Source organism: Gracilinanus agilis, chromosome 1 (assembly GCF_016433145.1).
Source record: "Gracilinanus agilis isolate LMUSP501 chromosome 1, AgileGrace, whole genome shotgun sequence".
Taxonomy (NCBI): domain Eukaryota; kingdom Metazoa; phylum Chordata; class Mammalia; order Didelphimorphia; family Didelphidae; genus Gracilinanus; species Gracilinanus agilis.
The window spans coordinates 248,674,726-248,699,025 of NC_058130.1; the positions used below are offsets into that span (position 1 = coordinate 248,674,726).

The window sequence follows — 24,300 nt, forward strand, 5'->3', positions numbered from 1 at the left end:
CCTTCCTTCCTTCCTTCCTTCCTTCCTTCCTTCCTTCCTTCCTTCCTTCCTTCCTTCCTTCCTTCCTTCTCTCCCTTCTCTCTCTCTCTATTTTGGCTAGAAACAGTCATTTTATTTAAAAAATCTTTATTGTCATAAAAAACACACTTCCGTATTGGTCATTGTATAAGAGTACACTCATACAGAGCCAAAACTCCCCAAATAAAACCATAAATACACTGATGTGAAAGACAACTCCAACAGTTCTTTCTCTGGAATATTCCCCATCATAAGTCTTTCAGAATTGTGCCAGATCATCCTGCATCCTTTAAATATGAGTTTTTCATTTAGCAAAAGTCTTTGGAACTTTTTTGTTACTTTGTCCAGCCAACAAATATTTCGTGAGTGTATTGAGGACAAATTACTCTGTCAAGCTAATATTCTGGGTGGTACAGAAAAGCAGAGATGTAGTAGTAAATGGTTAACAACCAAGCTCTCTGAAAAAAAAGTATGCGTATATTAAAAAAACCCTTATCCTTTGTCTTAGAATCAATACTAAGCATTAGTTCCAAGGCAGAGGGGGCAATTGGTGTTAAGTGATTTACTGAGGACCACACAATTAGAAAGTGTCTGAGGTCAAATTTGAACCCAGGACCTACCATCTGTAACTATCTACCGAGCCACTTAGCCACCCCTATGTACACACATTAAAGTTTAATCTACATGATTAACACTTTTAAAGTTCTAGACAATCAACAAAATAATAAGCAAAACTCTGGTTTGTAGTGACTGCCAATTTCTGAGGTCAGATCCCAAATAACCATACTCCAATATGATAAATGTGATAACTGCCTTAAGAATCAGTAGTTCAAATAATCTATGCATTCAGAGAAGGAAGAGATCAGTTCTGACTCTGGTGATTGAGGAAAAGCTTCAGGCAAGGAAGTGGCTTTTGAGCTGGTACTTGAATGATAGAGAAGATTTCATGGCAGAGAGGGAATTCCTGTAGGAGGGGAAAAACATGGCTATGGGAAATTTTCCTGTGGGAAAGCATAAACCTATTTCTATTTGTACTGTGTGAACTTGGATAGCACTGAATAAGAATAGCTTGCATTTAGATAGCACTTCCCCAAGTACTCTCCTCACAACAGGTAGTGCAATTGTTCCAGAATTAAAGCATTTTAAAATTGGAAGGGATTTCACTGACCATCTTAGTCATCTAATACATATCCAAAAGAGTAGCTGCAGTAGAGAGCATAGCTGAAAAATGTTCATGAGGCTTCAGCTTGAAGATTTTTCAGTGAGGGGAAAGGAAATCCACCCCTTCATTGGGAGCCTGCAGTCCACTATGGACAACTGTCTTAGGAAGTTTTTTTGAACATCAAGCCTAAATTTATTTCTTTGAAAGTTCTATCCATCACTCCTTGTTCTTCCTTTTGGTGCCCAGGAGAAAAAGACTTTTTTCCTTTTAAAAACCCCTTCACATACTAGAAGATGGTGATCGTATCCTTGCTAAGACTTCTTTTCTCTAGGCTAAACGTCCATACTTCTTTCAACTGAGACTTATAAGGCTCATGAATTCCACAATTATAAAAGTAACTTCATAGTAATAATGATAATTTTATTATTGTTCCCATTTTACAAAGAAACTGAGTCTGAGGGAGAAAAAAATGACTCTTTTTTTTCTCCTTGGGGGTGGGGTTATGTGGGAGAGAAAGAAAATATATTTTGGCAAATTTTTTAAAAATGATTTTAAGGGGCAGCTGGGTAGCTCAGTGGATTGAGAGTCAGGCCTACAGATGGGAGATCCTGGGTACAAATCCAGCCTCAGACACTTCCCAGCTGTGCGACCCTGGGCAAGTCACTTGACCCCCATTGCCTACCCTTACCACTCTTCCACCTAGGAGCCAATGCACAGAAGTTAAGGGTTAAAAAATAGAAATAAAAATGATTTAAAAAAATAAAGAGGTATGTACTCATCCTCAAATATTAGAGATGGGACACTTTGAGGGAAAGGAAATTATTAAGTAATAAGGAGAATAAAGATAAAACTTCCTCTTCACAAAATGGCTTATCTTTTAACAAATCTAAATGTGGGGCCCTTATAGGAAAAATTCAGAAATAGTTTGATACCATTTGTACATTATAAAATATAAAGTTCTCCAATGGACAGCACCCTCCTTTTTCATGGGGGTCTCCTATGAGGATCCTGTTCCAGAATAGTTTCAAAACCTGGAGAGGTATGAGAGGCAAAAACAGGTCCTAGTCCTAATTGAAAATTCAGCTTCCATCAAGTTGCACCTGCCTTTGGAACCCAAATGGTGCCTACTTATATCAATGGTTATCATTCCTTTACAGATACGTTCTTTATATTCATAATTAAAATACCTGAAAACCATTGTCATGAAAAGCAAGAAATGAATCAAAGATGCAAATGGCATTTTTTGCTTAGTAACAGGTTGATTCAGATTGTAATTAATGGTCCACATGGTATGATGGAAAGAGTACTGCATCTGGGGTCAGAGGATCTGACCTTGAATTCTGTCCCCAAGCACTTATTAGTTGTGTGACACTGGGCAAGTCACTTAGCTTTCTGGGCTCCAGTTTCCTCATCTCTAAAATGTGGGGTACTAGAGACCCCTAAAGTCTTCGGTTCTAAAATCACTGATTCTGTATTGATCTCATTATATACATATTGATCTTACTCTATACGATTTTATCTAGCCTTTTCCTATTCAGTCTAGAAATGACTTAATAAGATACTTAAACCATTTAAAATATTTCATTTTAGAAAAATTTAAAAAGAAAGTATGAGATGGCAAGAATGAAATGAGGTATCAGAGCAATGATGATATTATTTTATATGTTCACATTTCTTCCTTGTAAATATCTATAATGTGATCTGTAATGGAAGTTGCATGCCATTCAACCAAATATTTGACCCATGTAGCCATAGCATCAAATGGACTGATAATGCTCTTTTAAAAGATTAAACCAATATTTCTTGTTCACAAATGACTCCTAAGTAATATCAGTTACAATTTAGTGGACAAGGAGCTTTGAACTTTATTCCACCTCAGTGTTCCCAGTAAATATTAACCAGTGCTCCAAGTTATGGCCTCTGGTTAATACAACTCAATGCCAGGTAGGGCATAGTATCTTATTTGCTGAATCCTAAACAAATAATGACCAGGTCAAAACCACTCACCGTTTCTTTTCTCTGGGTATTCTGGGAGAGATTCTGGGAGAGATTCAGCACTTTTCTAGTTTGGCACTACAGACAGAATGTGAAACAGACTCACCATTCTTCTAGCTTAATGGAATATTTGCCTGGAGAAGCAGATGGCTAGACATAAATGGAGATATCATAAGTAAATTAGAAGAACAGGGAACATATTACCCTTCAGATTTATGGATAAGAGAGGAATTTATGAGTCAAAAAGGGATGGACAGCAGTGTGAGATGTAAAATGGATAATTTCAAGTACATTAAATGGGAAAAAAATTTGTACAAATAAAGGACAATAATAGCACTTACCTCCCAGGACTGACAAGAGGAACAAATGAGAGAATATTTATAAAGTGTTTAGCACAGTGCCTTGTACATAGTAGGCACTATGTAAATGCTAGCTAATTATTATTACTATCATCATCATTACATCCCTTGGAAAGATACATTTATTTATTAGAAACATATTTATCTCTTGTTATCAAGTCAGCAAATAATTTGGTAAGTAAGCCAAGCAAGGAACTACTATTACTCTTCTCTTCATCCTTTGACTCTCACCTACTAACTTATGTTTCTTTAGTATATCAGTCTTAGAAGATTAAGTGGCTTCTTCCTCATCAGAGTATACAACTCCTTCATCTTCAGAAGGAGTCTCATATCTCTTTTTAAGCTCTAATTAACTAGCAGTCATTTTCTTGAGGGGTAGAAAGGAAGAGAGAGGGGCACCAAAACCAGCACAATCTCCAAAATCAGACCCAAAAGCTATGGGTATCTCAGTCCTATCCTGCTGCATCCACAGTAGAAGAAAGCTAATTCCTGATAATGCAACTGCCCAAGAAGACAGGAACACTAATGCATCCTGTTTTAGGGTTCTCCAGGAGACCTTACACTAGTGTAATGTCTGATCACTGATATGTTATTGCTTCATCAGAGGTCAAAACTCACTCCCAGTTCAACACAAGGAGGAATCAGAGACCAGACTGAGATCAGCATTTCCAAGGAAGCACCAAGAAATGGGAGAGAGAAGCAGGAGAGGAGAGGAGGGGGAGGAGTGGGAATGGAACTATGGAGAAGATTGTAAAAAGGGAATTAAAAGGGTGTGAATGAAAGATAAAAACTAGTGATCCAGATCTGAGCTGGTTGAAGAGAGAGGAGGGCTAGAGGAATGGAATAGAATATTCCAATTACATATTACTAGTGTGGATCCCAATCCCTTTCCCCAAATTCATTTTTTTTTTTGTAAAGAAGGATGCAAGAGTAATAAAAGAGGCTGTGGCAGAGGGAAAATCCTGATTGACAAGCATGAATGTGAATGGAATGAACTCATCCATGGAATGGAGAAAGGTAGCAGATTGAGTTTGAAATATATTGTTTATAAGAAACCTAGTTGAAAAATAAAGAATCATATGCAATTAAAATGAGGAGCTAAAGCAGAATTTATTATTTCTCAGGTGAATCTAAAAAAGTGGGAATGGCAATCTTGATTTCAGAAAAGGCAACAGTAAAAATAGATGTGGTTAAAAGATAAACAGAGTGACTAGATTATGCTTCAAAGACCCATAGATAATTCATTCTCATCACTTAATACATATGCAAGGAAAGGCATAGAATTTAAATAGTCAAAGGAAAAAAATTAATTGGACTACAGGGAACTTTATACATGGCAAAAACATTAATAGCTGGGAACCTCTGTGTCCTCTTTTCACACCTAGGTAAAAGTAGTAAAAAATAGAGATTAAGGAGCCGAAAATAATTTTAGGAACATTAAATGAGATTTTAAAAGACTATTTCTTAACTTTGTTTAGTTCCTTTGCAAAAATCAACCATGTACTAGCTCATTAAAAATATAGAAAAGCAAAAATGTTAAATATATCCCTTATTGACCACAATTCAGTACAAATTATTATCAACAAAGATCAGTTGAAGAAAGATTTCAAACTTAAATGGAGGTAAAACCATAACGTCCTAATAGTACAGATCAAAGAAGAAATCAGAAAAATGAGACAACATACCAATGTTTTTGGGAGGCAGCCAAAGCAGTCATTAAGGAAATATTTATATGTTTAAATAAGCTTTCAACAAAGAGAGAAAGAACAAATCAAAGAATTGGTCATGTAACTAAAAAAAAAAACTTTGGAAAAAAACCAGAGCATTAAAAAACAGTTTTAAGGAGCAACTTGGTGGTTCACTGGATAGAGAGCCAGGTTTGGAGGTGAGAGGTCATGGGTTCAAATATGACCTCAGACCCTTCCTAGCTGTGTAACCCTGGACAAGTCACTTACTTGCCTAGGACTTACTGTTCTTCTACCTTGGGACTGATACTTAATATTGTTTATAGGACAGAAAGTGCAAAATGTATATCTGTATATTTTCAGACACAGCCAATTGTTGATTTATTTTGCTTGGGTATACTTATTTATTACAGAGGAGGGGCTTTATGGTTAGAGATGGGAATTTTTTGGGTATACATTGAAAAAAGAGAACAGCAAGAAGCACAAAAAAGTAGGGAAATTTTGTTATTATGATAAATTTAAAATACATTAAAAATTATACTTAGGGATTCACAGTTTCATATATAATCCTCTTTTCTGTTTTACTTATATATTGAAATATTTATTCACTGACATTTGTTAAATTTATAACCAAAAAACCTTTTTTAAAAAAAGAAAGCACACTGAACTTGAAGTTACAGGACTTAACTTCACATCCCAGGTATGCTGCCTTCAGTGAAATTTTAACCTCTCTAGACCTCAGGTTCTTCATCTGTAAAATAGATGGGTTGGATTAGAAGACTTCTGAGATATTTTCTAGCTCTAGACAAGATTATAGAGCTATGACCCTGTGTGTGTGTGTGTGTGTGTGTGTGTGTGTGTGTGTGTATTTACTTCACAAATATATCCATACACAAACAAATATAATTCCTTGCAGAGTTTTCAGGCTTGGTTTTTGGAGTGCTCTAAAGAGATTCTCCCTTTGATACTTTTCAGTAGAGCTTCCCAGAAGAGAGATTGAGGCTGATGATTTCATGTAACTCTACCTTATTTAATCTAATTCATGAGCAAGTCAAGACATCCCCCTGTGATGTCAATAGTACCCTTCAAAAAGAAGGCTGAACAACTCTCTCTATCATCCTTTTAGGTGAACTTCTTGGCTAGACTATGATTTATCCTCAATGACATTCCACTTCCAGCAACAGTCAGCCTGGGTGAAGATATGTATGACTTTATAAAAAGAATAAAGAAATAAAATAAAGGATAATATGAAAAAGGAAACCATTAAAATGAGAACCGACAAATAGACTAACCTTTTAAAAATGGCTGATAAAAATGAGTTTCTCAGAAAGAATAATAAAAATTAATAAGCAGTTTTTCAGAATGAGAGAAAATATGAATGACTAAAATTAATTAAGAGAAATTGAAATAAAAGAAATAAAATCATCAGTCATTGGCCCCTGTTGTAAAAATAAAGTTGTTTTTCATGCCAGGAATGCTAGTGGTGGCTGGGAGCTGTCTCTCGCTGAAGTTTGCTCAGACCAAGAGGGAAACTGAAGATTGTACCACATGTCTTGGCTCAATCCCTCAACACAGTTAGCAAATTCATTTGTCTATCATTCTCTTTGTGAGACCTCAAACCTGTTGAGACACCCAACTTCTTGAATACTTCCCTCACCTCAGACCCTTGGATACCTGTCATCACCATATTGTTCTGGGTTCTTCGACATACTGCCTTCTTCCTTGTTGTTGTTAAGTTATTTCAGTCATGTCCGACTCATCACCCCATTTGGGGTTTTCTTGGCAAAGATACTGCAGTGGTTGGCCATTTTCTTCTGCGGCTCATTTTACAGATGAGAATTGGGGTGAAACAGGGTTAAGTGACCTTACTCGGGATCACACAACTCATAAGTGTCTGCAGCAAGATTTGAACTTATGGAGATGAATCTCTCTGATTTCAGGCTGGGCATTCTATCCACTACAATATTTAATATCTTATGGTAACTAACTCCTATTCTAAGTGACCCATCTCTTGCTTATGCTCCCTCCTTATGGGGGTTAGCATTGCAGACTATCCCTCACAGACCAACCAGTCTGCCCTACAGGAATTGCAGCTCACAACATGGACAAATTGCTTTTACTTATGCAAAATGATTAATAGAGATTAAAAATTCTTAATCTATCTCCCCCCAAAACACACAGAGGAATGTACTCATAACTTAGAGAACCCAAATTAAATGAATGATTATTTACAAAAATATACAAACTGTTTCAACAGGAAATAGGCCACTTGGATAGAATAATTTTAGAGGAAGAACTAATTATTCAAAGAGTGCTTTGTAGTTAGGCACACATTTTTCTCACCGCAGCCTTGCAAAGCAGGTACTAGTTCCTTCACAAATATAGGTTGGGCCATTTTACAGGTAAAGAGACTGAGGCTCCAAGAGATTAAATGACTTACCCAAGATCAAATAAAGAGTAAATAAGTGAATCAGGATTGATGCTGAGGTCTCCTAAATCCAGGCACAGCACTCTATGCATTATGGTATTATTTTGGCTAAATGAATTCACAGAAGAAAGGTATAAATGTTCTTGGGACAAATAGTTCCTTTATTACATAGAGTGTTTCTAAATATAGAAAATGATGGCATTCTGTGCAGTTTTTTTTAAATGTGGCAAATGTAATAATTATTCTAAAACCAGATGAAGACAACATTTAAATAGGAAATTACAGGCTTATAAATATAGATGCAAAAATCCTAAATAAAACTTTAGCAAACAGAATACAGAAATAATAGCTGACATATGGTGCTTTGTATACATTAACACATTTGATTCTCACAAGAGCCCTGTTCAATCAATACTATCCTTATTTTATTTTATTTATCTTTTTTTAAACCCTTACCTTCCACCTTAGAATCAATACTATGTATTGGTTTCAAGGCAGAAAAGCAGTAAGGGCTAGGCCAGTGATTCCCAAAGTGGGCGCCACGGCCCCCTGGTGGGTGCTGCAGCGATCCAGGAGGGCAGAGATGGCCACAGGTGCATTTGGGGGCAGTGAATAACTGTAAGGGGGCGGTGATAGTATGTGACAGGGGGCGCTAAGTAATATTTTTTCTGGAAAGGGGGCAGTAGGCCAAAAAAGTTGGGGAACCACTGGGCTGGGCAGTGGGGGGTTAAGGGACTTGTCCAGGGTCACACAGCTGGGAAGTGTCTGAAGCCAGAATTGAAGCCTGGATCTCAATCTACTGAGCCACCCAGATGCCCCACTATCCTTATTTTATAAATGGAGAAACTGAGGCCTAGAGAAAGCTCTATAAAATTATAGAAAAGGATTATAATAGCTAACATTTGCATAGTGAATATTAAGTTCCAGACACTGTACTAAGCACTTTACAATTATTATCTCATTTGATCATCACTATAACTCTGGGAGGTAGATGCTATTATTTTTCCCATTTTACAGATGAGAAAACTAAGTTAAACAGAGGTTAAATGACTTGTCCGTGGTCATACAGCTATAGCTGTGTGCCTGTGGTTGAATTTGAACTCCAGTCTTCCTTTATTCCAAGCCAAGTACTCTATTCACCATGCTACTTAACTGGCTAATTAATGACTTGTCCAAGGTCATGCAACTGGTATCAAAGACCAAATTTGTTCTATGGTTTCACTAGTGGTATTCTTTACACTGCCTTAACATGGACCAGGTAAGATGTGCCCCAGAAAATTGAGAATGAGTTAGTAAAAGGTTTAACATAGTTCATTTTATCAATAGAAAGATTTTATCAATAGATACATAAAAGCCCTTAATAAAAATGTATGATTTGAAGAAAAAAACATTTTAGAAAGAATAGAATTAGAGAGATTCTTTCTTATCATGATGCGAACCAAGAGCCAAATCTAGAACAAATATTATTTACAATGGAGAAATAGTAGAAGTATTCCAATTCAAATCAATCAATCAACATTTATTAAGCACTTAGCATTTATTAAACAATTAAGCAATTAACATTTATTTGGCAGTGTCAAGCACTGTGCTAAGCTCTGGGGAAACATAAAGAAGCAAAGGATTAGCCCTTGTCTTCAAATCAAGGCAAAACAAGGATGCCCAAGATGGCTTCAGCTAACCAGTTTTATTCGACATAGTATTAGAAATTTCAAAAGTAACAATAGTGAAAAAAATAGTGACCAAAGCATTGACAAGGAAGAAATAAAAAGATCACTATAAATAGCATGCATCGTGGTGTCATAGATAGAGCACTATCCTTAGAATCAGGAAATCCTGGGCTCAGGTCACATCTCTAACACGTAGTGGCCCTAGGAAGTCACATACCCCCGCCCCTGGGCTCCAAAGAATTAAGACTAAGTTGCAGAGTGGTTGTAGATGTCCATTTTACAGGAATTTCTATCCCTAGGAGTGCCCAATGCACCTCTCAACCAAAAGACACAAAGACATGTCTTGGAAATCAACAAAAATGAATGCCGATAAATTAAAAGCACAAAAATCAATCCTATCCTATATGCCAATTGAAAGAAATTGCTATTTGAAAATGTGGGGGAAAGGATTCCTTTTGTACAAATGCCAATGAAATTAATCACTTGGGTATTTATTGATTAAGAACTCCACATGATATTTATAGGGAAAACTATAAAACCTGTATGGCAAAAGTATAAATCACCTGAACAACTGGAGGAAGATGTCTTGCTCCTATACTAGGAAGGTTAAATGTAGCAAAGTTGATTATGATGAAGGCAATGAATGCAGGGAATGGATCGAGGATACCCTTAGAGTCAGGAAGACTTGAGTTAAAATACTGCTTCCTAGGGTAGCTTGGTGTCATGGGTGACTGGAATGATTGATAGGTGTGATGTAAGGAGAAAGAGAGGAAGGTCTTATCACATTGAGTGAACATTATGGCCAACTTATAGGAGAGGTTGGTCAAGACTCTCACTGGAAGAGCAGGCAAAAATGGATTATGAACTAAGATGCTGGTGAGAAATTCCAAGGGATGAGATCAAAGATCCATTGAGTATTGAATTTTTCAATGACCACTTGCACCTCAATTAAGCTCTCAGTGTACCAAGCAGCTCTGAGATTATATATTAGAGGCAAATTGCCAAAGTGCATTGGGGGGGAAGAAGGGGGGTAGAAGGTGGGGAGGGGAGTTTCCACACCCAAGTGAAATAGTTAAGTCTGAAATTTTAAAAATGTGTGGTATGAGAAGGAATGATAATGGTTCTGTTTTGGACAAGTTGAGTTTGATATCATCATCCATGTGAAAATGCCCATTAGGCAGTTAGTCATCTGGGACTGTTATAGTTTAGGAGAGGAGCTAGGACTGGCTATATAGTCATCTATAATAATAATATTGTAGAATACCATAATCTCTGAAGAACTAAGGGTTAGGGTAAACTAAAGGACAATGGAGAGAAACAGAACTAACAAAATGTACGTTTTAGATTTTACATTTGCTTAAAAAAATCAACTATGTAATTATAACATATTGAGAGTTGCTTGCTTAACAAGTTTATGTGGAAAAAGACCTAATATTTTTGGTTGATTGCAAGTGAATCAATAGTATGATATGGAAGCAAAAACCTCACAGCATTAAATGATGTGTAGTGTCTGGGTCAGGGGAAGTAATAATCTCTAACATACTCTGTACTGGTCAGTTCCAATTGTTCCATTTTCAGTTATGATCAGATTGGAAACCATGTTGTATGAGGGTAAATTGAAGGAAATAAGGACATCTAGATTGAAAAAGGGGGATTTACTTTTTTTTCAGGGAAGGGAAGAAAATTTGGAAGATGAGATTAGTTTTTTTCAAATATATGAAGAGTTGACGGAGAAAACAACAACATTTATGCTGTGTTGTGCCAAAGAATAGAGTTAAAGTTAAAGGATGAAAGCTATAAGGAGGAAGATTTTGGCTTGACAATAAGAATGATATTCCTAAGAATTAAACCTATTTTTAAAAAAGCCACTTGAAAGTGTTCATATGATTGCTCCTCGGGGTATTATCAAGGAGATTTCTCTTTTGAATTGGAACTTGGACTGAATGGCATGTAAGCTCCCTTCCAACTCCAAAATTCTAAGATTTTTGTCATTTTGCCATTAGTTTAATGTCCTTGTCACATTGCTAGTCTGCCCAGGACATCTTTAAAGGATGAAGTAGGAATTTTAGCCTTCATTAATGTATACAATTTCTTCTGAACTTGATATCTCCAAATTCAAATGGGTCCATCAGTAAAGCAATTTGGTTTGAAGCCTTTCTTTTGTTCATCCACCCTCTGGTATTTTCTCAAGTAATAATAATGAGTTTATTTAGCATGTTAAAGTTTATAAAGCATTTTCTTCACCGCGAATCAGGGTGGGAGATAATGTGAGTATTGTTATCCCCTCTTATAGGAGAATAAAGACTGTTACAGAGAAGTTAAGAGATTTGGCTAAGGTCATCTAGAGAAATATTTGAATTCCAGTCTCCTTCCTGCAAATCTAGTGTTCCTTATGATATACAAAATCTTCTGTCCCATATATTCACCTGTGTAGCCCAAAATCCTTGAAAGGGGTTGGAGGTCCCTAGAACTTGTCTATTGGACCGGAGATACCCCTTCAGACTATTATGACAGCAACTTGATTTGCTTTGCTTTGGTCAAACCCTTCAACTGCCTTAGATTTAGAATATAATATGAAGGTGGGGCAAGGAAGAAGGGGGCTATAGTAGTTCAATGGTACTAATTACAGTACTGTCGTATACTCCTATAGGAAATACATACTAGCAATCCTTCATGCAAACCGGGAAATACCAGCTATGACCCAGAAAGAACAGCTATGACTTCATCTTACTATTTTCATTACTAAACATTTTTAAAGTCACTTTTAATGTACAATAATATGAACATGCAGTACAAAAAATTCAATGAATGTGCTTGCAAATATTGTAATTGTTGTAGTGTGTGGGTGTCCAGCTAATGGGATTAGATGGACCAAGTCAGTTCATTTTTCACCTTTTAAAGAATGCACTGTACAGAAGACTGACATTTGTAGAATTAAAAAAGAGATGAGGGGAAGGAGGGAGGAAGAGGAAGGTGCTTTGTAGAATTCTGGAACCTACATCTTAGAAACTCCTAACTCTAGGAAGAGCTGACATAAAATATAATATAAAAGCAAGCCATTTTTGTTTGAATATGGAATTTTTCTCTTTAAACAGAGGAAGAAGGATCAGGGGCAGAAGTTCATAGGAAACATTCTAAGTGTGGACCTTGCAAATATAAAGCTGAGTGTGATGAAGATGCAGAAAATGTTGGGTGAGTTCTATGAGAGGAATGGATTATCTTGCTTTTAAGAGGAAGACAAAGAAAAAATTTTAAAACCTTTATTATATTTTGGGATGTAGCATGCCACCACCTGGTTGGTGAGTATGTGTACTTTCTATCACTATTTTACTTTCATTTCTTCTCATTTCATTTGTTTTTTTTCAATAACTTAGAATGAACAGTTTCTTATTTAAATTTCATTGTCAGATTAATGCACAGTTAGCCCTCAGTTAATACAGCATGGGGAACAACAAGGATGACATCAGGACAGATTTCATTAATACCCTTCTTACTTTGGCTACTGTATTAGAATGAGGATAGCACTCTCTGCTGCCTCAGCAAGATCATAACAAACCTTGGGAGTCTGGGTTATGCTATTCAAATTGAATTTAGCAGCATATTAAAAATTCATAGAATTGTAGATTTTCTATTTTGAAAAAATTTGATGTCTGAAATATGGTTTTGTTTTATATATAAAAAATCCAACGAAGTGTTTCCTGGCGTGGTCATAACTGTAAACAGACAAAAATATACAAAAATGCTGTTTGAGATGATTCTCATTTCATTTCCTATTCTGTAGCAGAATACTACTTTCTCATTTAATTGAAAAGCAATACAGGTAGATATAAGTTTGAAGTTTAGCCCCCTACATTTGGAGATTTTATTCTGAAAAGAACATTTTGGGAAATTGGATTTATTTTCCAGCCTTAAAAATAGGATTAAAATCAGAAGAAAAGGAAGAAAATGAGGGGTGGGCAGAGGGAATCAGTTTAAATTAAGAAACACTGTGATAGAGGCAGTGTGTTCTATTATGTTGAGTTCTAGGGCTGTAGTCAAGAAGACCTCAATGCAAATCCTACCTCTAACAGTTCCTAGCAGAGAGGCCCTGGACAACTTGACCTCTGTGTACCTTGAGCAACTCTATAAGATTTATCTACTAAGTCCTGAAGGCATTGAGATCTGTGTTTGTATAGGAAGTTTCCGGATCAGGAGCTCCCTATGGTGACAAAAAGCACTGATCCATCACCTATTATTTAGATGCTGAGAATTCATAGCCATGCTTAGATGGTTTTTATAGATGTGTTTTATGTCACCACAAGAAAGAGCTTTACTCGCTAGGATCATTGCTTTAAAGCATCCTCTCAAAGACACTCAGGAATAGAGATTTTAAAAAAATAAAATTCAACTTTGTTATTCTTAACTTTTATTTTAAAAATGAATTTTTCATGTAGTATCCTCTCTGGGGCACTAGAAGAAAAAAATACTAGTTTTTCTTTCCTAGATTCCTACAGTACTAGGGAAGAAAAGTGTTAGATAAGAAAATCCCACCACTTGGTTGCTTTACATGCAACCCAGGATATAAAAATGCACCCAAATATAATCTGGACAAAAACCCCACAGGCTACTTTTTTAACATAGCACTCACAAATTTGCAGGTTGGGCTTCAGGGAAAAAAATACTCATAAATGCTCGTGAGTACCCACTGGCATGATTACCTTTAACAGTCAGCTAGTACATACAATTATCTCAAAGCAAAAGAATTTACTAAGATGGCATACTAATAATAGCTACAAACTATCTTCCCTATGATCTTGGACCCATTCTCCCACAAATGTAGCCAGCATCAATGGAAAAAATGTGAGATACCTAGTCAGGGTATACATGTGCTCAAGGCAACTCAGAGCTCTGGTATTAGAGGACTTTTTTTTAAAACCCTTTCTTTCTGTCTTAGAATCAATATCAAGTATCGGTTTTATGGCAAAGGCCAGGCAACTGAGGTTAAGTGACTTGTCCAAGAGAAGACAGCAAGGAAGTATCTAAAACCAGATTTTAATCCAAGTCCTCCTGATTTCAGGACCGATGCTCTATCCACTGAACCACCTAAGCTGCTTCTATTATAGGACTTCAGTGTCCTTTCTCTTCTCAGTGTCCCACCTGCTTCCTACTAGGTTAAGCAACAATTCTGGGCAGGTGACTTGGTAGTTCCCTGGACCTGGACCCTGGAAGCTTAGCTTCCAACTCCCAGGGATGTCTCCTATGAACCCATAGTTGACTCTTTTCTGCAACCAGGGGCCATGATCTATAAAGATGCCTCCACTGACTTTCTGCTGCTCCCTCTCTTTCATCTGTGTTTGGAGACTCCTGTTGAATGAGGAGCTTTGCTCCAAGATGCCAAGGCTGATGGGGGGAAAAGGAGAGAGAACATCTTCTCCTCTCCTACCCCAACTTATGGTAGGAGGGTCACATACCCCAAAGCTGCTTTCTGCCTTCACTAACTGGACTCTGTGTCTAGGGTGACAAGCTTAGCTTTTTAAAGGCTTATAGTCAGTCTTTCATCAGCCAAGGCAACCTCTCCTTCCAATTTATCAGGGAAATTCCTTTGAATTTTATAAAGGAATAACAGGGCATAGACATGTCGTTGCTCTTTATTTGGCACATTAATAACTAATTATCTATATTATCTTTCTCTTATTTTTTGTGATTAGATCACCTGAGCTGGGGAGGGAGTTGAGAGCCAAATCTCTCTCGCCTACATTCATAAACTAATTTTGAATGATTATAAATAATAATTATCATGCATATGTACATAATTATTATGAATTATTATAGCAGGACAAATAACAATCATCTCCTTTTTATATGCCAGTTTAATACGGATTAATAATTTACAAGGAATCCTGGCTCTTATAAGGTCACATAACTATTTTAAACATTTCATCATTCATAGTTTCACAGATACAGAGCTGGGAGAAACCCCTAAGATCCAACACCTTCATTTATAGATCAGAAAAATGAGGTATTAAGAAGTGAAGTGAATTGCTTGGGCTCACAAGTAATATGTCTAAGGAAGGATTTGAACTCTAGTTTTCTTGACATAGACTCCATAAATATATACAGAGATACCAATCTACTCAGAGAACAAAATCTTAGGCAAAAGCGAGATATTAACTCTTTTATTACTAAAAAAGTGTTTTCACTGAAGGTTTTTGTTCTTTGTGTGCATGAAGATGTTGTCTCTTGATTATACCACCTATCCATTTAAAAACGGGGCCTTTCAAAAATGTTTTTTACTATTCTCTATGAAAGAATTCTGTTTCCCATAAAAATTCCCAATATACTCATTAATAACACAGTAGCACGTGGTTCCCCCCCCTCCACCATTATTGCCTTATTAGATAACTCCAGATCTGATTTTTTAGTCCTACTTTCACATTGTTCTTCAATGATGAGTTGCTTGCTTTCTTCACATTTTTCCTGTCAACAGTAACACCAATCTGCTTCACCTTCCTTTTTAATGAAATTTCAAAACATAATTTTCATTACTATAGATATTTGACAGTGCATTCTATATGTTTCTCGGATTACTTCTGCTTCTAAGTAGCCATTTCCATGTCAGTCCTAGTGGGCTATTACCATAGTTCATTCGGAATGACTGGAGTGCTTCAAATGATTCCAATTTTTGAGTTGGAACACAAAAACATTTACTGAGAAATCGTTTAATAAAATAAATATCTCAAATGAACTGGGCAGAGGGAACAGTGTCAGTTAGCCAAAACCAAATAACTTTAATTATAAACTTAATTTAACAATGACATTTGGTAAAAACCTGAGTACAGAACACTTTTTTGAACTAGAAATTCCACTCTGGTAAATAGGTCATGGCTATGAGGGTGGACTGAAATGGGATATAATCCCAAATTGCATCTTTTAGGTTCACTGAGGAGATAATATGACTGTTATCCCAGGAAGATAGGCCAGGAGATAATAAGAAAAAAAATTATGAGAGCTCAAGCCTTTAAGCTTGAAGAGAGAAAATAGGAAGTAGATGTGATGTACTCTGCTGCTTCTTTATCTTCTTGTGCTGGAAAGGACCTTAAGAGAGACTGCCTGCTCATTTTACAAATGAGAAAACTGAGACTCAAAGAAATTAAGGGATTTGCCCAAGGTCACTTGGGTAGTCTCAATTTGAACTCACGTCTCCCAACTCGAAATTTAGTATTTTTCTACAGATATGGAGAACCACCATAAATATATAATAAACTGAATTCTACAATTTTTTCCCCATTTTCCTAAGACTGAATTCTAATACTGGTGAAATCAGTCTCCACATGCTTAGTATCAAAATATTAGCTTTTGCTTGTTTGGAATTTATGATTGGCTCTGTTTGTCTTGTTTCTTTTGAATGCATCATGTCAAGCTGTGCTGATAACTATTTCTCAATAATAAAAATGAATGTCTTTCTCATTGTTATGATTTAGCAGATTTTACATTTTTTAAGAGCCAGTTCTCCACAATTAGAAATAGAGTGTATACATGTGCCAGTCTCAAATACATCTCTGAATGAAATCAATAACTTCATGAGAAAAGGCTGCAAACTGAGATGCTCTGAGATGAATTGTCTTGTCCAAGGTCATGCAGTTAGTAAAGAGCAGAGAGCAGAGTCACATACCTATTTCTTCTGACTCCAAATCCAGTCATTTCCCCACTAAAGCTTACTGCCTCTGCTTGTAAAGTATAGTTAGTAAAGATGTGATGATGCCCAAGAATAGCTGTTAGCCAGCAGCAATGTATTTAACTTGGGCTTCTAGTTTCAAATATTAGGCATCTATGAAACAAAATATTACTGCTGTTGCTGTTTTTCATTTCCTGGGTTCTCATGTGGTTAAATGTATACAAAGATACAAATATACTTAGAGAATAAAATCTTAGGCAAAAATGAGATATTATAGTGCGATATTATTTCTAAAAGGTGTTTTTCCTGAGAGTTTTTGTCGTGTGTGTGTGTGTGTGTGTGTGTGTGTGTGTGTCTGTCTGTCTGTCTGTCTGTCTGTCTGTCTGTGTCTGTATCTGTATCTGTATCTGTACCTGTATCTGTATCTGTATCTGTATCTGTATCTGTATCTGTATCTGTATCTGTATCTGTATCTGCAGTGGGGAATGGATTCAGAATTATATGAACTTCAAGGACTTTCCCAAATCTAAGATATTCTATCATCAATTACTTACACAATGAATTTTTTCATGCTATTCTTTTTACCTAAAAATCCTTCTGTTTCCTCTTTGCCAAATTGTATCCCTCTCTTCCTTCACAACCCATCTTTGTTTTGAAGCCTTACTAATTAATTAATCAATCCCTAATACCCTCTTTCTCACACACATATATACCAGTTCTCTCTTTTTTTTCTAAATAAATTTTATTTGATGCCTTTTCTTTTTACATTAAAGTCATTTCTGGATATTGGCTCACATTCACACTCCCATGTATATGAGTTTTTCTTTACAACATAGGGAAAAAAAGATTAAAGCAAAACTAATTGGCATGATGAGCACTTCTGACTGTGCATGCAACATTCTGCGCCTCAAGTCCTCTGCATCTCTACTAATTGTATTTCTTTATCTCTTCTCCAGGACTCTAGTCACTATGATTACTCAACATTTAGTAGCATTATTTAGCATTTTCATTTATATTCTTTTAGCCTTTGATGCACATTCTTTCTCTGATCACTCCATTGCTTCTTAGTCCATTGGACCTTAAAAGTGTTTGTTTTGCCTCTCTGACTGTATTGCTCTGTAAATATCTATTTTTAAAAAGAGATCTGTGATATCTTTTTAAATTGCTTAGATTTTACCCTGTCTCCTTCCCTTCCCCGTTCTGGTGATCTATTCCTTATAATAAAGTTGTGATTGTTTTTTTTGTTTTGTTTTGTTTTGTTTTTAATTTTAAACCCTTAACTTCTGTGTATTGACTTATAGGTGGAAGAGTGGTAAGGGTAGGCAATGGGGGTCAAGTGACTTGCCCAGGGTCACACAGCTGGGAAGTGTCTGAGGCCAGATTTGAACCTAGGACCTCCCGTCTCTAGGCCTGGCTCTCAATCCACTGAGCTACCCAGCTGCCCCCTGTTGTGATTGTTTTTAAGGAAAAAGAGAGGGGAAAAATAGCAAAACTGATTATTACATCAAAAAATTGATATTCCATGGTATGTTCCAAACCCATGGACTCCACACCTTTGCTAAAGAGTGGGAGGAACAGCTATGTAGCACAGTAGATGGAGCACTAGGCTTGGAGTAGGGAGGATCTGGGTTCAAATATGACTGCAGATACTTCCTAGCAGTGTGATCCTGGGTCAGTCAGTTAACCCCAGTTGCTTAGTCCTTGCTGCTCTTTTGTTTTAGAATTGATACTAAGATAGAAGGTAAAAGTTTAACCAAAAAACAAAAATAAACAAAGTAGAAGGAGATGGCTTCTCATGTTTCTTTTTTAGGACCACTCTTGTTTTTTATAATTTTATAACATTAATTTCTGACAGTTTTGTAGTTATTTTTCCATTTCAATTCTTATAAGCTTTGTGAATATTTGTTTTCTTGATTCTGCTTATGCCACTCTGCATCAGTTCATATAGATTTTAACAGACTTCTCTGTATTTGTCATTTCTTACATCACAATAATATTACTTTATTCATGTACCTCATTTTGTTTAGTTATTTCCATTCAATGTGCATCTATTTTATTTCCAGCACTTTGCTATCATAAAAAGTGCCACTTCTTTTTGTCATTGACCTCCTTGGAGTATTTGCCTGGCAGTGGACTCTCTGCGTCAAGGGACATGAACATTTTAGCCACTTTATTTACATAATTCCAAATTGCTTTCCAGAAGGGTAATACTAATTCACCAATGTATTAGTGTGTCCATCTTTCCATATAAATATTCCTTCAAATACTTTATCAAGGTTTATATCCACGGATGTCATATATTTATTTTATACTTTTATAGTAACCAATAGAAGATAAGATAAAAAGAGATTTTTCAACAAATGTTGTTGAATGATTTATGGAATTATTTAATTACTTTGATTGACTGCAGGCCTTGGGAAATTCCAGAGAAGATAACTCATAATTATATCTGTACACGAAAGAAAGTTAGCAGTATATTCTTACCAGTAAGAAATTCTTCTTCAGCCTCTCTTATTTCTCAGTACTTTCCCCAGTGATACTGTCAGTTAATTTCAACAGACATGTCCTAAGTACCTCTTCTGGGCAATGCATTTGTTAGCCACCGAGGGAGATAAAAAGATCAATAGCACGTGCTCCAGATCATCATAGAATTACATTTGTCATCTACTAAAAGCGATAAAAGATATTCACAAATGACTACAGATTGTGACAATGCCTGCACAACTGCATTTGAAATTTTTGTTATTGAATTGTTGAATAGAAAAGGCAAAAACCACATTGGCACAAATGCAAAATTGTTGAAAGGAAGGACAGATCATTTTTTAATTGGGGTGGGGTGGGGATCAGGGAAGACTTCAGAGAATGGATAGTATTTGAGTCATTTCTTGGGTTTTAACAGAGAGATGGCAGTAGGTAGAGCATTTCAGGTTTAGGAAATGGTGTGAACCCAAGGCAAAAGTCAGAAAACCCCAGGGCAAGGATGGAAGGTCTTAATTTGTCTAGAATAAAGAGTATATGGTAAAGAATCATGTAAAATAAAGCTTCAAAGGTAGAAGGGTACCAAATTGTATACGACTAGGCTGAGGAATTTGGACTCTATTTGGTCAACAGCATGACTGTTGAGGGGGTTTGAGTGGAAAAGTGGTGTGAGTAAATCAGTGCATTAGGAAGATCAAATCTGTTAGCAGTGTCAGGAGTGGACTGGAGAAGGGAAGAGTTAAAAGACAGGAAGAATTCTTAGAAAGCTATTACAGAGACAGTTAGGTAGAACAATGGATAGAGCATCAGGCCAGGGAGTTGGGAGGATCTGGGTTCAAGTCTGGTCTCAGCAAGTCCTAGTCATTTAACCCCAATTGCCTGGCTTTTATCAGTCTTCTGTCTTAGAATCAATATTTAGTATGATTCTAAAACAGAAGGTAAGGGTTTAAAAAAGGAAAAAAAAACTATTCTAGTAATCTAGCAGAGATGTTAGTGGACTTGGGTCAGGGAAGTTATAATGAGAAAGAGGCACTTTATAATAGAAAAATTACTAGGCTTAGAATCAGAGGTCCAGGGTTCAAATTCCAGCTCAGATATCACTTATGTGATATTGGGCACATTTTTTAACTTCTCTAAGCTCCCAGTTTCTTCATCTGTAAAATGATGGTGTTTGATTAGCTGATCTCCAAGATTTCTTTTATTTCTAAAACCTGTGAAGGGAAATATGAGGCAAGACATTATAGAAGTAACATTGGTAGGCCTTGACAACTGATTAAATGTAAGGTAATGGGAGATATTGTATAAAATTTTTGGTTATGCCACCAGAAATAACATTACATATATATATATGTTCATATATATATTTCTAAATAGTTCTATGGTTTCTTGCTTTAAAGAATAGCTAATTTTGTATGTTTTTTTTAATAGATGTGTATGCAACATAGATTGCAGCGGATACAGTTTTAATCCTGTGTGTGCTTCTGATGGGAGTTCCTACAATAACCCATGCTTTGTTCGAGAAGCCTCATGTGTGAAACAGGAGCAGATTGATATAAGACACCTTGGACACTGCACAGGTAAATTTTTATTTTATCTTTCTACAGAAGTTTCTCAATGAATTCTACTGGCAAAGTTGGATAGTTTCCAAAAAAGAAAATGGATACTTTGAATTAATGTACCACTTACAGGAGTCAGAATTTTAATTCGGGGAAATTTCTTGGTACTCTTATGGCTTTGTTATACTTTCTGTATTTTATTCACTTCCTTGTCAAGAGATGAAATATTTTTCCTTGTTCATTTATTTATCCAATAGGCTCTAATTGTTTTATCTTCCTTCAAGGTTTAACTCAACTTTCACATCCTTTGTAGAGACTTCCCTGATCCCTGCTGCAGAAAGTTTCTGCTCCTTCTTCCAGTTTCCTTAGGGTACTTTGTCTGGACCTCTCCTTTTCCTCCATCACACTCTACATTTTATTATTTTTATCTGTATATATGTCATTCCCACTCCTCCATCATCTTATAGATTGTAAATTCCTTTAAGGGAGCTGATTCATTTTTAACCTTTGTAATCCCTTGTTGTTGTTGAGTCATTTTTAAGTTGTGTCTGACTCTACATGAACCCATTTTAGGTTTTCTTGGAAAAGATACTGGAGTGGTTTGCCATTTTCTACTCCAGCTCATTTTACAGATGAAGAAACTGAGGCAAACAGGGTCAAGTGACTTGCCCAAGGTCACACAGCTAGTAAGTGTCTGAGGCTGGATTTGAACTCAAGAAGATGAGTTCCTGACTCCAGGTCTGGCACTTTATCCACTGTGCAACCCAGTTGCCTTTTCTAATTCCCAAGTTCTTTCATATCACAGGTCTTTAATAACCATTTGTCAATTTAAATACAAAATATTCTCATACTTTGTATTTTTGCCATAGAATCATAGAAGTTAGAGCTAGAGGATGTCTTAGAAATCATTCAGGACAACTCCCTTATTTTACAGATGAGGAAACTGAGGCCCAGGAAGGAGCAGTGACTTATTCAAGGTCGTCATTATGCCTATTGTTTTAGTACATTGTTGTCACTGAGATTGTAAAGCTCGAGTTTGGAATGTATTATTTAGAAAAACTTACGATTTTGAGTTTTAAATATTTAAAATTTAAGTAAATCAAATGAAATTAATTTAAAGTATTTAAAATTTTGTTCAGCCCTTGCAAAAATCAGTTTCTTTTTAAAAACTTATTTGCATTTTGCCTTGCCCTATCCCTGAGTCTTTACAAGAATACATCCATTTCACCTCCTGCTGTACAGATAAGTTTCAAAATATTCCAGACCTGCTAGAAGTTTCTGTAATTACCTAAACCTATAACCCTAAACATAGAGTTTTTCAAGAAACTAATTAGAGGATTCTCAGCTGGATAGAATTCTGAATTGAGAACTATAGAAGTGTAAGGATTAAATTTAGTCTGGAACTCCAAGTAGAAAAGCTGATTGCCTTTGCTCTGTGGAGGGGGTAGGTTGTTGAGGGTAACGTCTTCATTAGGTGAGATGGGAGAGGATCCAATGCACAGATAAAGATGTTAGTTAAGGAGAGAGCAAGAGGATGTGTTTGTTATCTATATAATTGATGGACAAATAATTAGACTTTAGTGTTATAATCAAATAAAACCCAGATGAGTTAATCATGTACATTTAATGATATGATTGTTAGTGTGCTGAATGATAATTAGGGTGAAATCACAAAATTTTAGAGTTGGAAAGTAACTCATAGGTCATCTAATCTAACCTACACCCAAGTAAAAAAATCTATCCTATAATCAATTACCTTCACAGGCAGCCCTTTTGACTTTTGTACTGCTTTCTTTGTTACAGAGATTTTCCCTCTATATGTTCTAAATCTGTGTCTCAGATTGATCCTAGTTCTACTCTTTCATTCCAAAGAACCTAGTCTTTTATCCGCTTTCATCGAGATGCCTCTCCACTTACACACAAGCTCCAGACTTCTTTTTTCCAGCCATAATATCCCCATAAAAAATCACATCCACTTGGCAAGATCTTGAGGACCTTCTTCATGCAGGTCCCCCTTCTCTGGACACTGGCCAGCTCATTAATGTCCTTTGCAAGATACAGTATGTACAGAACTGATCACAGTACATCCTCTATATGTGTGGCCTGACTAGGAAAATTAGAAAAATACAGCTAAATAACCATTCTCCTTGTTGTAGATGCTCTATAATTCTCAGTGCAATTTAGAATTGCTTTCCCTTTTTCTGTTAACATATCAGCATACTGATGCTTGTGCTTATAGTTGGTTAAATCTCACATATCTTTTTTTTCAGACAAGCTGTTATCTAGACACATCTCCCCTATTTTATACTTGTATGGTTGATTTTATATATATTTATAGAAATCTTGATAAATTTGCTAAAGAAACAACATCTGGCCAAACAGATTCCTGGGGATATTCTACTAGAGACCTTGAAAGTAGACAAAATTCAGCCATTAATGGCTACTCCAAGGGTCTAGCCAGTTAATCAGATCCTAATTCAACTGACTACTATTAGCTTCCCCAAATCTGTCTATTCTGTCTGTCTGTCAGTCAGTCAATTAATTAATAAGTATTTATTTTATGTGCCACAAACATCTGTGGCACAATGGATAGAGTACAGGGCCTGGAGTGAGGAAGAGTCATCTCTAGTTGTGTGTTCCTGTGCAAGTCATTTAATTCTATTTGTTTTAATCATCTGGGGAAGGAAATGACAAACCATTTCAGTATCTTTTGCTAAGAAAACCCCAAATGGGGTCATGAAGAGTTGGATGAGACTGAAACGACTGAATAACAGTGAAAGCTAGGTACCAGGAAATGTGCCAAACACTAGGGACAGAAATAAAAAGAATGAAATAATTTCTGTTCTCCAGGAACTTATATTCTAGAAGGGAATACAAGTATACATATAGATAGAAAGATAATAGATAACTTTCTATAGCTATTTAGATTATATATGTATACAATAAAGGGTACATAAAGTATATGTGTATACATATGTGTATATGTACACATATTTATGTGTGTGTATCTATATGGAGAGAGAGACAGGTGGGGAGAGAGGCGGGGAGAGACAGACAGACAAGGAGACAGAGGAGAGAGATACAAGGAGAGAGGAGAGAGAAGAGAGAGAAAAGGAAAGAGAAAGAGAGAGACAGAAACAGAGAGACAGAGACTGAGATCAAGACTGAGAGAAAGAGAGAAGACGGAAGAGAGAGAGAGGGGAAGAGAGAGGGGTGGGGAGGGAGGGCGGGAGAGAGAGAGAGAGAGAGAGAGAGAGAGAGAGAGAGAGAGAGAGAGAGAGAGACTGTCTCTTATACA

General features: G+C 36.2%; 1 protein-coding gene across 1 annotated transcript in view; it reads left to right on the plus strand.

Annotated features, from left to right (window-relative positions):
* TMEFF1 (transmembrane protein with EGF like and two follistatin like domains 1) overlaps window positions 1-24,300 on the plus strand; it is a 140,206-nt gene that overhangs the window by 78,170 nt on the left and 37,736 nt on the right. Inside the window, exons 5-6 of the mRNA XM_044679527.1 lie at window positions 12,410-12,506; window positions 20,875-21,023. Coding sequence (XP_044535462.1) covers window positions 12,410-12,506; window positions 20,875-21,023 — 246 coding nt within the window. The remainder of the gene's footprint in view (window positions 1-12,409; window positions 12,507-20,874; window positions 21,024-24,300) is intronic.